Here is a 17,759-nt window from a genome sequence, read left to right on the forward strand (position 1 = left end):
AGGTAAGCATATACCTTTTAGTAATTTGTTGTAACTGTCACAACAAGAGTGTGTACACAAAGTAAGCATATACACAGCTTGTAAGCATTTACCTAACTGTTTCAACATTATGTGTTCACAAAGAAAGTATATACCCAACTTTTATATGATACATTCAATAATTATTCATCACCTGATCTTACCATATCACTTTGTGCAAGAAAACCCTATCCATTTTTGCACAGCTTAATTCTAAAAATATTCATCAAACAAGAAGAAATGAACAAACACAGATGTAAAAATGCAGATTAAAAATTACTGCATTGTAAGCATAATCTCATAAAGTCTAAATGAAGCAAAGTCAAGGAAAATTTTTAATTTCGAAGATTTAAAACAGCTGAATTACATGTGTTTTGAAATCATTAATTTTCATTGTCGATTAATTGCCATGGAGTTTTTAAGGCAGAGTCAACCCATCAAATTAAATCTCCAATGAACAAGTAAAATCTCCTTTCCTTTGAAACCAACTAATCCATATCACCATGAAATAGTTGTTTTGGTCATGACCACAAGATTTTGTACCTACTAAATCAATCAATTTCATAGTATTTGAAACAAGATTCATAAAACTTTAAAAACATTCAATTTTTGCTCAAAATCAGTGCTCTGCAAATGCTAAATATATGCAAGTACCCTTAGGTATATTAACTTGAGTGCTTAAACATATAAGCATATGAACATTAAGACACATTATAATAATTTCAAATCATCCTGTAATTTTGAAAAGAAGTGAATAAGGACTTATAACAACATAATACAGTTATGTTTTATCATCTTTAAGCATATAATTTTGAAAACAGTGGCATGAAAAGTACATGTTTCAGCCAAAAACAAAACAAAACTGTGACCAAGACAACAAATAAACTCCAATTCTAAATGCACAATAATAATGCTTATAATACTTTCAGGTTGTATTTTACAGAAAAATAAAAAGAGAAAAAAAACATGGCCATTGTAAACATATGACTAGTTGAACTGTTTCGTATAATTCATATCAAAATTAATACGCTTAGTTTCACTGTAATAATGGAACATACTGGTCCAGTACCAGTACCTCCAAACATATATGGTGTTATTTTCATGAAATCATCATGTTTGTTCTGTCTGTATAAAAACACTTCTACACAAGACTCGATTTGTGTTAAATTCTATATCTCACCTGTTTACAAAACAACCTCCAGTCTCATTAAAGCACTGAGACAGCATTGTGCCTAAAATAATTTACAGAGGGGCACTTGTAGATTTCCTCTACTATTTAAAGCTGGTGGGTTATCATATTATCTAAACTGTGTTGCCGTGTATTAAATCCAAGAAAGTATAAAACAAATAAAAAGCAAAGCAATTCGCTTACAGCGTTGTGCAGTTCCCTGATTCTGTATTGCATGGCCTTTATTGCCAAATTCATGTCTCCTAGCATAAGGCTAATGACACGCCAGACATTATACATCTTTATTTTTTAACTATCAAATATACAATGTTTTGAGATCACTTCATTTGATAATATATTCAAACAGAATATAGATTTTATAATACTGTAACATTCCGAAAGTTGATTGTTCATCTTATCACAAAACTGTAGGATAATGATGTACAGACATATTTTAACATCTCAAAATTTTAATATTTGTTCACTTTCATAAAAACAAAATGCATGAATGTAAATCAGTTTACACACTACATTAACCACTAGGTTTGCTGAGATTCTGTTGAAAATGGTAATATTTGATTATATGACTGCACCATGCGTCAGCTAGTTAAACCTTCACCTTTTCACATGACTATAAAGTCGCACTTTAACATAAAAGTCAATAAAAGTTCCTTCACATTTTTATATGACAAGGAAGTCACACTTAGAGATTCAAGATCCTATAGGCAAGCAAAAATAAAATACAGTCAAACCTGTCTATAAAGACTACCCTTGGGAGAGCCAAAATATGGTCTTTATTCACAGGTTAAAATACACTGTAAATGTTAAAATGGGAAAGTAAACATGTGGTCTTTAGAGCCAGGTGGTCCCTGTTCACAGGTGGTCTTTAACACAGGTCTGACTGTAGCAGAAAGCTCTTTAACAACTGAATATTGAACTTCACATCTTTTTGTTGTATTTCAGCATAAAAATTAACACCTTAATTACCTTAAATCCATACAAAAATCTCATAGTTCTAGTGAGTTTTTAATTTTTCAATGGAAATAAAACTTTGAAAATGTTGCATTCAGACTGTTTTGGTAGTTATAAAAACAGGAATACCATTATATTTTGGTCCAAGAGTCTAAAACTGAGTTTGAACACCAGTCTCAAATCCCAAGCATCTCAATGGTAGTTTTTAAGAACAATTTTCAAATGAACCAATGGCAAAGCAGTATTTTGAGACTGGTTTTCAAACTCTTGTTTTGATATCTTGGCACAATGTTTAGAGTGATTATACATGTATACCATAAATAGTCTTTACTCAGAAATTCACATAGGTTAGTTGATATCAACAACATGAATGGCTCACCCACATGGTATTTACTAGTGAAGAGATAAATGAGCCGTGCCATGAGAAAACCAACAGTGGGTTTGCGACCAGCATGGATCCAGACCAGCCTGCGCATCCGCGCAGTCTGGTCAGGATCCATGCTGTTCGCTTTTAAAGCCTACTGCAATAAGAGAAACCATTAGCGAACAGCATGGATCCGCGCAGTCTGGTCTGGATCCATGCTGGTCGCAAACCCACTATGTTGATTTTCTCATGGCGCGGCTCATTAATAACCTCAACACAAACAATCACAATGAAATACACTCAGTGATCTCTATAAAATTTTGTATCACAAAAGGTCCCATATATCAAATCTGTCAATGGAGATCCAGTATTCACAGATCTATGGAAGACTGAGCATCAACTGTCCAGCACAATTACTTCTTCTGTTTCTTACTTGGTGGACCTAAAACAAAAGACTGTAGTTAATATTTGTATGTATTAGAGAACTGGATTTTCATTTAATATGGTCTATGTCTAACTGATTTCAAATATATTACTGTAAACCATCACTGAATATTGTTAACACATGAAGATTACAAATACTGGCAATTATAACGGAAGAAATTTGCTTCTAAGTTAATTCGAACATATTTACTTGTTGCATCATTTGTCAGTCAGTAGTCAGGAAAAATCACACCAGTCTATAAAAAGCTAAATGAACTGTAACTAATCATAAAAAGTCTACTATAATTTTGAAATGAGAGGGCCATAGTGGCCCTAAATTGCTCACCTGACATTGACTGCACTTGAATATATGTATGACACACTAATGTTACAGATCAAGTTGGATGAAGATCTATCAAGATGTTTATGAAAAAGAGTTCTTTAAAGATATTCTAATTTTAGCTTTAGCAGACCCTAACAGGTCATGCACCCCTATTCAGTAACAAGACCTTGGATCGCTCACCTGAGTAATATGAGCTACTTGTTTCAAATGTCAAACTGATGCAATGCTACATGTGAAATATCTAAGCTCTAGGCCTTCTGGTCTATTTTTAGAAAATTTTTGAAGATTTTCCTATGTAAAATCAAGTGACCCCTGGGGCGGGATCAATTTTCACCCCGGGATTACGATTTGAACAATTTTAGTAGAGGTCCACTAGGCAATGCTACATGTCAAATATCTAAGCTCTAGGGCTTCTGGTTTTTGAGAAGAAGATTTTTTAAGATTTTCGTATGTAAAATCAAGTGACCCCTGGGGCGGGGTCAATTTTGACCCCGGGTTCATGATTTGAACAAACTTGGTAGAGGTCCATTAGGCAATGCTATACACCAAATATCTAAGCTCTAGGGCTTCTGGTTTTTGAGAAGAAGATTTTCAAAGTTTTTCCTTTTGGTTGCCATGGCAACCAGAATTCTGTATGGAATTCAATTCTTTGAATAATTTTTAAAGAAGACCATCCAAGGAACATCCCTGGTAAGTTTCATCAAAATTGGCCTGTTGGACGGCCGGACGCCGGACGGTGAGCGATCACAATACCTCACCCTGAGCACTTTGTGCTCAGGTGAGCTAAAAATAGGAGGGGACCTTATGATGATGCTACATAGCAAATTTCATGAAGATCCATGAAGCGGTTCATAAGAAGAAGTCATTCACAGGAATTTCTACTTTTACCTCTAAAAGGTGTCAAGCTCTCCCATTTAAACTTATTTGGGAGCGGATCTCAAAATGACACTACAGACCAAGATTGATAAAGATCCATCAAGTGGTTCAGGAGAAGGTGTTGTTTACAGGAATTTCTGTTTTTAGCTATAGTGGCCCCTAGAAGCTAAGAACACAATTGGGAGAGGACCTTTAATGATGCTACTGACCAAGTTTGATGAGATCTATCAAGTGGTTCATGAGAAGAAGTTATTTAAATGTACTTCTTTCTTAGTCTACCCGAGTCTGGTGTAATTCTGACCATTTTTTTCAGAACAGCAAATGTTTATGTAAACTTTGGATGATGGACGACAGCTGATCGATGCCGGACCAGCCACCTACAATAATAGCTCACCCTGAACCTTGGGTTCAGGTGAGCTAAAAAAATTATGGTAATATTTCTCATTGCTCATAATAACATTTACAAAATAACATTTTTGCAATAACATTTACACAATATAAGCAGTCCTGAAAAATGAAATCAACAAGCAGCAGTAAGAAGAGGTGGAGACTCAGCCCTGGACTATTTTGATGCTGGATAGAACAAAACACCCTTGTGATACATAGCAACTGTTTTCAGTTTGAATCATATCCATAAAGTAATAACAAAGATAGACAGACAGTGCATCAAAACATGGACCATGCCGCAAAGGTAAGTAGTACAGGTTTCCATATATTTAGTATAGTCAAGCTAAAATCAATGTTGCTTCTCTAATTTGGTTAAAATCAGCAAATACTTAGATGAATGAAATGTTAAAGGTGGATAATCAGATTTTGGCCATGTAACGGATTTGTTCGAAACTTTAGCATCTGATCATTTACACTCATTTATGTTCACTTAACACTTAATACAAATTAGATTTTCACTGGAGGTATTTTTAAAATTTCATTTTCCTATCCTGGTTGCCCAACCAAGATAGAGTTATTTTATCATAAGTATAAATTTGATAAACATACTTTGCCTAAGGAAATGTATAAATATTAGACATATTGTAATATATTTGTAAAATATTTGCATTAAAAATTATGTATTTAGATGGAATTCATTACAAACGCAAGTTTGAAAAAATATTATTACCTCCCTTTGCCTATCTTGGTTGCGCAACCAAGATAGATTGGAAATACATGAATTCAGAAGCTACACACAGCTTTTAAACTTGCATTTTGGTTCAGATTGTTCAATAGTTGATATATCTATCAAATGCAAATGTAAAACTAGACATTGTATCGAAATAAAAAGAAATACCCAGCTTTTTATATACTTTCATATTAAAGGGGAGTAATTACAAAATTTTATAAAAAATAATAAAACAAACATTTCTAATAGGAATCTAACTCTATGTAATGGGTCTTTTTGTTCCTTAAATAAATCTCTACCAGATTATACAAAAAGTAAAAAATGGCATTAAATGTTGTTTAAATGTGATTGACCACCTTTAAATATGTGAATTTTAGCAAAATCATTTAATCCAGTCTGTGATATACAATGGACAAAAACAAGGACATCTTGTTTCTTAAAGTAAATATTTTTGTAATTTAAAACAAAGCGCTATAAAAATAAATAGATCGGCAACTTGAAAGGCATAAAGAGCAACTCTCGCCAACATCACTTGGGAACTGAATGAGATCTTGTTTTACCAGTGTATGAAACAGACAGCAGAAGGATAAACAAGAGCTGTCTCCATAGGATGACACATGCCCCCAATGGCACTTTGAATGAATAGTTATGGCGGATGTTAGAGTTTAGGACCTTTGACCTACGGAGCTGGGTCTTGCGCGCGACACGTCGTCTTACTGCGTCACACATTCATGCACAGTTATTTTAAAATCCATGCATGAATGACAAAGATATGGAATGGACATGCCCATCAATGCACTTTGATGAAAAATGACCTTTAACGTCTAAGTGTGACCTTGATCTTTGAGCTACGGACCTGGGTCTTGCGTGTGACATGTTGTCTTACTGTGGTACACATTCATGCCAAGTTATTTGAAAATCCATCCATCGATGACAAAGATATGGACCGGACACGCCAATCAATGCACTATCCTTTAACGTCTAAGTGTGACCTTGACCTTTGAGCTACAGACCTGGGTCTTGCGCGTGACACGTCGTCTTTTACTGTGGTACACATTCATGCAAAGTTATTTGAAAATCCATCCATCGATGACAAAGATATGGACCGGACACGCCAATCAATGCACTATCCTTTAACGTCTAAGTGTGACCTTGACCTTTGAGCTACAGACCTGGGTCTTGCGCGCGACACGTCGTCTTTTACTGTGGTACACATTCATTCCAAGTTATTTGAAAATCCATCCATCAATGACAAAGATATGGACCGGACACGCCCATCAATGCACTATCCTTTAATGTCTAAGTGTGACCTTGACCTTTGAGATACGGGCCTGGGTCTTGCGCGGGACACGTCATCTTACTGTGGTACACATTCATGCCAAGTTATTTGAAAATCCATCCATCGATGACAAAGATATGGACCGGACACGAAAATTGTGGAGAGACCGACAGACCGACAGACAGACGGTTCAAAAACTAAATGCCTCCCTTTGGGGGCATAAAAATTGTGCCGTGAAAAACTTTCTATCAGATCGTTTGTTTATAATGATAATGGTGTTTTTTAATGTTATTAGTATTTTCTACACGGGGAAGGAATGAATTTAAATTTGGAAGTCTGCGAAATCAACACCAGTGTAATACTTCATAAGCGTCTGTTGATTTTATCACGACTGATCAAGTCAGCAAACGCTTCAATAAGATAATGCGCTGACACGAGCTTATGCGAGATTATCTCCTGTTGCCATTCTGTGTATTTTGTACTTCTTTATTCAAAATGAATTGATACAAAATATACTCCGAATATTAAATATACATGTACATGTAAATACAAACTTCATGCCAGTCAAACTTAAATATGCATCACAATAACAAGCATACAAAACTTACTCAATCACACGACAGCTGATAACAAACAGGTAAAAAACTTTGTATTAATTTTACAAACATGATCTAGAATTCAGTGTTATAATTTAAAGTTTTCATTGATTTTGGATGGTTTTAGCATGATCCAAATACTAATGAAATTTCAAGCACTTTCATTAATTTGTTTTATCAATATTTACCTTTAACAGTGACATCTTAGTGTTATTTGCTTCTCAGCAGAACTTGCATTTGCAGTTTTTCTATCAAATCTATTAAATTATAAATGACCCATTTCTTCTCAAGAAGAAGTCCAGAATTTTAAAAGACCCATTGTCAGGCAAAGTCACTCTTTCAACTCTTTGCTGAGGTGGTGAAACAGAAGTTAAACTAGAATGTGTCTGTAGGACACAGGGTGTGCCCCCCACTGGTACATTTGTCACAAATAAGGTGAAATAATTCAAATGTTTGCAGTCTTAATGGGGTATAGCCTCAAAAAAAAATATGAAAAGGATTCATTATTCTATACCATATACTTTCTGAGCTATGAGCATCACAAACAAAAACCCACTACTTCGGCTATTTCATGGGCCATAACTCTGAAATAAATGCTAAAATTCTCAAGAAGAATGCCAAGTGTGCAAGGTCACATTATGATAAAGACTCAAGCAAGGTTTCATGAATTTACATTAGATATTTTCTGAGTGAGGCACATAATTAGGTGAAAATGTGCATTTTTTTACTATTTCAGGGGCCATAACTCTAAAAATAGGGGGCGGACTCAGGTGCGCAAGTTCATATCATGATGAATTTATTTGCGGACCCAGATTAACAAGAGCTGTCACAGGAGACAGCGCGCTCGACTATTTCGATGCTGGATAGTGAAACTGGGCACATCTGAGGAAACTAGAGCTGTCACTGGAGTGTTTAATGACTCCAATTGTGGATGAAGATATTGCACAATAGCCTGAGTCTATGTCAAAAATATCAACTTAAAGAAATAAGAGAGGTAAAGATAAAATGTATCAAAACACTATATAAGTATATCCTAAGCAAAAAGGGGCATAATTCATTAAATATTGGTGCCAGAGTTATGCACCTTGCATCATATGGTGTGGGTGATGATGTTGAACAACTATTTTAAGTTTGAATCAAATCCATTCAGTAATAACAGAGACAGAGTGAAAGTGCATCAAAACTTTAACCTAAAATTCGAAGTAAAAAGGGGAAATAATTCAGGAAAAAATGGTCCCAGAGTTATGCACCTTGTGTCATATGATAAGGGTAATGATGTTGAACAATTGTTTAAGATCCATTCAGTAATAACAGAGATAGAGTGAAAGTGCATAAAACTTTAACCTGAAATTCTAAGTAAAAAGGGGAATAATTCATGAAAAATTGTGCCAGAGTTATGCATCTTGTGTCATATGATGTGGGTGATGATGCTGAACAACTATTTTAAGTTTGAATCAAATCCATTCAGTAATAACAGAGGTAGAGTGAAAGTGCACCAAAACTTTAACCTGAAATTCTAAGTAAAAAGGAGGAATAATTCATGAAAAAATGGTGCCAGAGTTATGCACCTTGTGTCATATGATGTGGGTGATGATGTTGAACAACTATTTTAAGTTTGAATCAAATCCATTCAGTAATAACAGAGATAGAGTGAAAGTGCATCAAAACTTTAACCTGAAAATAAAAGTGAAAAGGGGGGATAATTCATGAAATATTGGTGCCAGAGTTATGGCCCTTATGTCAGATGATGTGGATGATGATGAGGAATAAGTATTTCAAGTTTGAATCAAATCCATCAAGTAATTACAGAGATAAGTTGAAAAAAGAGAAAGTACACCAAAACTTTAACCAAGGTGGGGACGTGGAAAGACGCCGACGCCGGGGCGAGTAGGATAGCTCTCCTTATACTTCGTATGGTCGAGCTAAAAATAGGAGATGCATAAGTTCATATCATGATAAAGACTCATGCAAGGTTTCATCAATTTATATCAAATACTTTTTGAGCTAGGCGTGTCACAAGGTGAAAATGTGCATTTTTGACTATTTCAGGGGCCATAACTCTAAAATTAGGGGGTGGAGCCAGACGAAAAATAGAAGGTGCGCTAGTTCATATCATGATAAAGACTCATGCAAGGTTTCATCAATTTATATCAAATACTTTTTGAGCTAGGCGCGTCACGAACTTCGGACGGATGGACTGACAGACAAGAGCAAATCTATATGCCCCCACCACTCATGGGGGGGGGGGGGTGGGGGGCACAAAAAGATTTATTGTTGTGTACCTACTTTTACTTTATCCAGAATAGCAGGAAAAAATTTCATATTTCCGATATCCACTTGCTAATTTTGTTATGATATATAAATGAACTATAACCAAACTTTGCTATGTGCAAAATTTCATGTCAGCTTTACAGTTCTTATTTAGTGTTACCTGAACTCTGACCTATAATCGACCTTGTTTTGACTTGGCGTGTGAAATGTTTCCGCCAGAAACTTAAGTAGCTTAAATCACATTGAAGTTTCTTTCACATTTAAATATTGCAGGACAAAGTTATTTAACACATAACAATCATGACAACTAGAGCTATCAGTTAAGATGATTATTATCCCAAGACACCACTTTGACACATGTAAAGACCAACCTATGAATGGAATGACCAACCCTCAAATGTGGCCTTGACCAAAGACTTAGTGACCTTGGTCATGCCCTCTGCATGTTGTTCTGACGAGGGAAACCTTAATTTTGGACTTACTGACCTGAATACTGTGCTATACATGTTGTCTTGATGTGGTTAAACACATACTTATTTAAAAAACAAGAGGGCCAAGAGGGCCCTAGGTCGCTCACCTAAGAAACTCTCCATAACAGTGTAAAACATGTTTGACCTAGTGATTTCATGGAAACAATTATTCTGACCAATTTTTATTAAGATTGGACCAAAAAATTGGTCTCTTGCAATAAAACAAGCATTTTCTTAGATATGACCTAGTTTTTGACCCTAGATGACCCATGTTCAAACTCGACCTAGATTTTATCAAGGCAATCATTCTGACCAAAATTCATGAAGATCAACTGAAAAATACAGCCTCTATCACATACAGAAGTTTTTTCTTTGATTTGACCAAGTGACCTAGTTTTTGACCTCAGATGACCCATATTCAAATTCGACCTAGATTTCATTAAGGCAATCAACCTGACCAAATTTCATAAAAATCAATTGAAAAAAACAGTCTCTATCGCATACACAAGATTTTTCTTTAATTTGACCTAGTGACCTAGTTTTTGACCTCAGATAACCCATATTCAAAATCGACCTAGATTTCATCAAGGCAATCACTCTGACCAAATTTCATGAAGATCAATTGAAAAATACATCCTCTATTGCATACACAATGTTTTTCTTCGATTTGACTTAGTGACCTAGTTTTTGACCCCAGATGACCCATTTTTGAACTCGGCCTAGATTTTATCAAGGTAATCATTCTGGCTAAATTTCATGAAGATCAGTTGAAAAATACAGCCTCTATTGTATACACAAGGTTTTTCTTTGATTTGACCTAGTGACCTAGTTTTTGACCCCAGATGACACATTTTCGAACTTGGTCTAAATTTCATCAAGGTAATCATTCTGACCAAAATTCATGAAGATCAATAGAAAAATACAGCCTCTATCGCATACACAAGGTTTTTACGTGATATGACCTAGTGACCTAGTTTTTGACCCCAGATGACCCATTTTCGAACTCGGCCTAGATTTCATCAAGGTAATCATTCTGACCAAAATTCATGAAGATCAATTGAAAAATACCGCCTCTATCGCATACACAAGGTTTTTCTTTGATTTGATCTAGTGACCTAGTTTTTGACCCGAGATGACCCATTTTCAAACTCGGCCTAGATTTCATCAAGGAAATCATTCTGACCAAAATTCATGAAGATCAATTGAAAAATACAGCCTCTATCGCATACACAAGGTTTTTCTTTGATTTGACCTAGTGACCTAGTTTTTGACCCGAGATGATCCATTTTCAAACTCGGCCTAGATTTCATCAAGGCAATCATTCTGACCAAAATTCATGAAGATCAATTGAAAAATACAGCCTCTATCGCATACACAAGGTTTTTCTTTGATTTGACCTAGTGACCTAGTTTTTGACCCCAGATGACCCATTTTCGAACTCGGCCTAGATTTCATCAAGGTTATCATTCTGATCAATATTCATGAAGAAGAATTGAAAAATACAGCCTCTAACGCATACACAAGGTTTTTCTTTGATTTGACCTAGTGACCTAGTTTTTGACCCGAGATGACCCATTTTCAAACTCGGCCTAGATTTCATCAAGGTTATCATTCTTACCAATATTCATGAAGATTAATTGAAAAATACCGCCTCTATCGCATACACAAGGTTTTTCTTTGATTTGACCTAGTGACCTAGTTTTTGACCCGAGATGACCCATTTTCGAACTCGGCCTAGATTTCATCAAAGTTATCATTCTGACCAATATTCATGAAGATTAAATGAAAAATACAGCCTCTATCGCATACACAAGGTTTTTCTTTGATTTGACCTAGTGACCTAGTTTTTGACCCGAGATGACCCATTTTCGAACTCGGCCTAGATTTCATCAAGGTTATCATTCTGACCAACATTCATGAAGATTAATTGAAAAATACAGCCTCTATCGCATACACAAGCTAAATGTTGACAGACGACGGACGACAGACGACGGACGACAGACGCCGGACATCGAGCGATCAGAAATTGCTCAGGTGAGCTAACAAGAGGTGTCTCCATAGGATGACACATGCCCCCGATGGCACTTTGAATGAATAGTTATGGCCAATGTTAGAGTTTAGGACCTTTGACCTACGGACCTGGGTCTTGCGCGCGACATGTCGTCTTACTGTGGTACACATTCATGCCCAATAATTTTAAAATCCATGCATGAATGACAAAGATATGGACCGGACACGCCCATCAATGCACTATCATGAAATATGACCTTTAATGTCTAAGTGTGACCTTGAGCTTTGAGCTACGGACCTGGGTCTTGCGCGCGACACGTCGTCTTACTATGGTACAAATTCATGCCAAGTTATTTGAAAATCCATCCATCGATGACAAAGATATGGACCGGACACGAATGCACTATCATGAAAAATGACATTTAACGTCTAAGTGTGACCTTGACTTTTGAGCTACGGACCTGGGTCTTGCGCGCGACACGTCGTCTTACTGTGGTACACATTCATGCCAAGTTATTTGAAAATCCATCCATGGATGACAAAGATATGGACCGGACACGAATGCACTATCATGAAAAATGACCTTTAACGTCTAAGTGTGACCTTGACCTTTGAGCTACGGACCTGGGTCTTGCGCGCGACACGTCGTCTTACTGTGGTACACATTCATGCTAAGTTATTTGAAAATCCATCCAACGATGACAAAGATATGGACCGGACACGAAAATTGCGGACAGACTGACAGACCGACGGTTCAAAAACTATATGCATCCCTTTGGGGGCATAAAAATCCCTTCAGGGCTTTAGAAAATACTGAGCGGAGACAAAATAAAGCTATCTGACATTTTACCTCAAAGTATGCCCTTGACCTTGATCTAATGACCTTGGTCGTTAGTGTATACCCTCTTCTTATCATGGTGAACATTCATCATCAGATTCCATCCAACTTAAACATTGCAGGACAAAGTGACTGAATGCACAAAGACTATAATACTAACAGTAATATAAAAACATAATTTTAACTTACCATCAACCTCTTTTTTACTGGGAGATGCCTGACCAGGTGTGAAATGTTTCTTCAATGGCTGCCAGCAAGTATAGTAATCCTCATCTACTTTAGTTTTGTTGGCCCACTCTGTCACTCTCCAACTCAGAGATGATTCAAACATGAATGCCTATTGGAAATTTGTACATACACACAATTAGAGTGAGTTGGGTTTTACAGCGAATCGACACAAAATGGTCATATATAGCTGAGACATACAATTAGATAAAAATATATTAGAACACGAAGTAAGAGAAAACATGAAGAGTTTTATTTTGGCATTTTTTCTTGAAAATGAGCACATTTTCAACAACATTTAAAATGCCAACATCTGCCACTGCCGATATAAAGCAACATAGAGTAACAGAAAACCAGAATTTATTTCAACAGTGACATTAACATACCTGTGTTCCGTCTGCTACACGGACAGGTTTGAGTTCTTCATTGGAAGCCTTCTCAAAACAATCAGCATCAGGCCCATGTGGTGTCATTATACTGTGTAATGTACAACCGCCTGGCAGAAAACCACTCTCCTGCAAACACACAACATAAAACATGGTTCATTCCATACCAAGCAGTCAACATAAAATATGGTTCATTCTGTACCAAACAGACAACATAAAACATGGTTCATTCCATACCAAGCAGACAACAAACTATGGTTCAGTCAGCAGTAAATCTCTCTTCAGCATATCATGAACTCAGACTTGTTATATTTTCTGGTCCTTTGGGATCATACAGTCCATTCAATTTTACTATTACAAAGTTCCGATTAAGCTGGTGCTAGAGGTCTGAGGGATGTTGCACATTTCATAACCTCTCATGAATGGATTCAATCAAACTGAGTCTGCTGTTATTCAATATGGCTGGTTCTGTGTTTCAACTGATTTCATTAAGGTAATGTTGCTGAATTTCAATTCATTTGCCCTCTTATCAAAGTACCCTTCAGGCTAACAAGGTAAAGTTGTCATGCCAGAAGAAAGTTGACTTTCGAAAGTTCAAATAAATTGCAGAAGGGCACATACATTCCTCCTTCACCATTTGAGCTGGAAATAGTATCAGGTTACAGAAAACACATTTACAAAGCCAAGTTTTCATCTAAATATTGGTGAACCCTAGGAAACCTTTGCCACTGGGGCAAAATACAAACCTTAAGCTCATGTAGACTAAAGAATGGTTCAGGAAAGAATACATACCTTAGCCTCATATTTTCCAAGTATCAGTCCCATAAACTCACTCATACAATTTCCTGAAAAATATCACAACTAAATATGAAGTTTCATGTGCCCCTTCAAACCTTGTGCATGTAGTGCTCGCGTACGGTCTGGTACGGCCTACAGGGCGATAGCCTGAATCCGGAACACAGCAAGAGTGATTTCCCTTGGCGCGGGCAGCACGAAAAGACATTGCTGGTGTTGCTAGTCAATATTATTTGGCTATTGTCCCGAACAGCATAAAGTACAGACTGATTCCACCTGGTAAGTTTCCCACAGTTACAATATTGGTGGCAGCGGTTCATTTTGAGCCCATATTTCGCCGACCAATAAATCGCTACCGAACTTCTATTTTTAGGCTTGGCCAACTTGCCAGTCTAAAAACGGTTGTGACTTGTGTTGGAAAAGGGACCAGGTAAGGCGTAATTGAATTTAGTCGATTATGTTCTAGGTCTAAAACACTTATTTAAGTGTAATAGGTTGAATAATTGAAAAATTATTCGACATTTCCAGACAGTTTGTTGGGACTTATACAATTGGAAATCCCTATAGTTGGCATTGTAGTTTACCTTTGTTGAAGCTTTAGGATCCTTAAAAGAATTTTTTTGGATCATTCTGGAATTGAAATAATTAAATTTATTTCTGATTTTGTGTTGTTATTTTGATTTTTATCAAAGATGTCACAACAAAAGAGTCCAGAAGGTAAGTCAGTTACATCTGGTATTAGTGCACAAGTGGTTTCAATTAATTTTGCTACCCTTGAGCAATTGAGAATGATACCTGGAATTAATACAAAAATTGCCAGTGCAATTTTGTTGGTGCGTGAGGCAACGGGGAACATAACCCCGGAAGTCTTGTCTGTGCTGTGTCGTAAGAAATTTACAGAGTCTGAGCTGGGTCGAATTGATTTTACCCAGAATAAACTATGGCCACTTCAGGACAGTGATAAGGAGCCTGAGGCTAGAAAAGAGCCCAGTGCTTGGTCACAAATTAAGACCGGAAATACTCTAGCTAGGCATGGGGACTTGATCACCCCTAGACCGAGAATGCATACTGTAACTTCTGGTATGCAAAGGCCATTTTTGAAAACTCCGGCTGAATTCCTTGGGACACCAGCATCGGGCAGGAATAAGGTATCGTTACCAGAAACGAAACTGAATTTCAACCTTGGTGAAGGTAGCACTCCTTTTGGTGATGATGGTAATGCCAATGCAAGTAGACCATCATCAGATGGGGGAGTGGGAGCCAACTATAGTCAGCTGGCAAAGAAATTAAGTTCTTTGCAAAAGCATTTGGCATTTGATGGTAAGGGCAGCTGGGAAGCTTTTGATTTAAAGTTTTCCAGATATGCTGAGGCATGCGGATGGTCAGATGCTGAGAAATTTGAGGGCTTGTGCTGGTGTCTTACTGGCAAAGCTATGGACTATTATGTACTGATACATGACAGTGGTGAGGTGAACTCTTACCAGGGTTTACATAGTAAGCTTGAGGCGCGGTTTGGTGAGCACGAGTTGCCAGCTGCGGCTCAATTGCAATTTCAACAGGCTTGCCAGGAAGAGGGCGAGTCGTTAGATGATTTTGCAGACCGGCTTTTGACACTTGCAGAAAGAGCGTTCAGAGGCCTGCCAGATTCATTTGTGACTAATCAAGTCATAAGTCGTTTCTGTCAGGGCCTGTTAGATAAGGATGCAGGTCACCATGTGTTTATGCTTGATCCTATGAGTATCCAACAGGCCAAGCAGGTAGTCCGTAAATACCAACAGGCACACATGGCTATATTTGGTATGTCAAAGCACCAACCTAAGCCGTTCGAAGAGGAGGAATGGTGCGAAGAGGAGGAACATGTTTTTGCAGTGGGAGAAATGGCCGGTAGCACACAAGGGGCACCAGATAATAGGACTGTCATTGAGGCACTTAAGCAATTAGAGCTTAAATTTGAAGAAGTCATGACAGTCAGATCCAGTAGAGGTGAATCTGGTGAACTACCACAGAGGCTTTATAAAAGCAAAATCTGTTTTATGCTTTGACAGGCAAACTTCGGTTTGTGTGGCGGGGAGAGTGGGTCAGAGCTTTTGAAGTTTTGATAAGAGGCTCTGATGCAACCGCCTGGGTTAGCCTTGCTGATGGGGATGATGAGTTTATGCTTTACACCAATGCATGGAATAAATAGATCAGTGCATGGGTACCATAGGTCCAGGTCGGCAAGAAAAAGGTCATTGCATATGGTAATTATGGTAGTTTCTTATTTGGTAGACTTTATTGTACGGAATGACCACTCAAGTTTGAGGTGGTTCATGGGGTTCCAAGAGCCTCAAGGTTAACTGGTGAGACAGTGGCCGGAGGAGCTGTCTCGGTTGAATATTGTGCTGCAGCACGGGGTAGGTCGTGAGCATGATAAAGCTAAGGCAATGTCTTGAATGCCGGTTGGAGGCATTGCAATGAGTATCATGCTGGGACACGACTGGAGCAGTTACCTTGTGGCAGGTGTAATTACTGTTAAGAAGACAACGAAAGTTGGGGTCCTTTAACCTTGTAGACGACGCAGTGCCGTTGGTCATAGGGGACACCGAAGCTTCCATCATAGAGCGTTTGAGGAACCTGAGACCAACATTGGCATGGGTACGACTGTCTACGGGTATCAGGATGGAACCACAGATGACAATGAGGGTAAGAGTGGCAAGCCAATCCTTACAATAGTAGTCTCAGATGCGGGATGACCCTTCTGAGAAAAGTAGCCTACCAGATGCTGGTATGGATTTAGACTACTGTGAGGTAGTAAGCTTCTTTGTGGTAGATATGTTTAAACATGCTGTTGTAAACATGAACATGGTGACCACAAGGAGGGTTGTGACTGAGGCTGTTTAGGGCCTCGGTAATCGGTAATACAGTCACGTCTGGACAGTCAGTTCAGTGCCTACTGTAGGACGACCAAGTTCACAGTCTAAGGTCCTTTCCTCCGGAAAGGACAAACTAAAGACTTGCCGTGCTTAAGGGTGCGACAGGTACCTCTGACTCTACAAAGGGTCTGGGGTCTAGCCTTCAGAATTCCATCTCGGTACCGGATCTAGGAGCTCTGAGGGATAAAACTGGACTGTATAGTTGGTGGTTCTCAGTGGAGCTGAGTAAAGTGTTGAAACAGGATTAGAGATGGCTGTTTGTTTTTTGGTAACGAGGTAGGACAGATCAGGCATGGTCCGATCTGTTTCGTGCCAGTCAAGCGGCTGAGTCAAATCGGTGAAACAAGGAACAATTTCTTCTGTTAGATTGTGTTTTATGTTAGTGTGACTAAGGTCAAGATGGCATACATCTTGGTATGCTGAAAAGTCTGAAGGAGGAAGCTATTGAACTCCCTCATAGCCTTCCCTCTTTGAGACATCGGACTCTGAAACAGATTAGTCCGATGAAGCCTCGTCCAAGAGACCCCAGACGAGGAAAGTGTGGTCTCACACAGTTTTACTAGGATAGGGCAGGCACTGCAAGGCCCTGTCACAGAGGAGACTTGAGCTCTGCTTGGACTAGCAGTAAGGTTACCTAGGCCCCCCTCTGTTAGGCAAAGCTCAGGTAGAGGCAACTGTGTGAGGTAAAAGTCAGCC

The 17,759-nt window shown here is 37.9% G+C and overlaps 1 protein-coding gene across 2 annotated transcripts in view; it reads right to left on the reverse strand.

The window, feature by feature from the left end:
* Positions 1 to 434: 434 nt before the first annotated feature.
* Positions 435 to 17,759, reverse strand: part of LOC123550861 (homogentisate 1,2-dioxygenase-like) — a 29,936-nt gene continuing 12,611 nt past the window's right edge. The window contains exons 13-17 of one of the 2 annotated variants that reach the window (XM_053540224.1): positions 14,149 to 14,201; positions 13,357 to 13,485; positions 12,935 to 13,082; positions 7,169 to 7,183; positions 435 to 2,964 (exon numbers count right to left, since the gene is read on the reverse strand). In XM_053540224.1, coding sequence (XP_053396199.1) covers positions 7,173 to 7,183; positions 12,935 to 13,082; positions 13,357 to 13,485; positions 14,149 to 14,201 — 341 coding nt within the window. In that variant the 3' untranslated portion in view covers positions 435 to 2,964; positions 7,169 to 7,172. The remainder of the gene's footprint in view (positions 2,965 to 7,168; positions 7,184 to 12,934; positions 13,083 to 13,356; positions 13,486 to 14,148; positions 14,202 to 17,759) is intronic. The other variant, XM_053540223.1, reaches the window with a different exon arrangement.

Source organism: Mercenaria mercenaria, chromosome 4, assembly GCF_021730395.1.
Source record: "Mercenaria mercenaria strain notata chromosome 4, MADL_Memer_1, whole genome shotgun sequence".
Classification (NCBI taxonomy): Eukaryota; Metazoa; Mollusca; class Bivalvia; order Venerida; family Veneridae; genus Mercenaria; species Mercenaria mercenaria.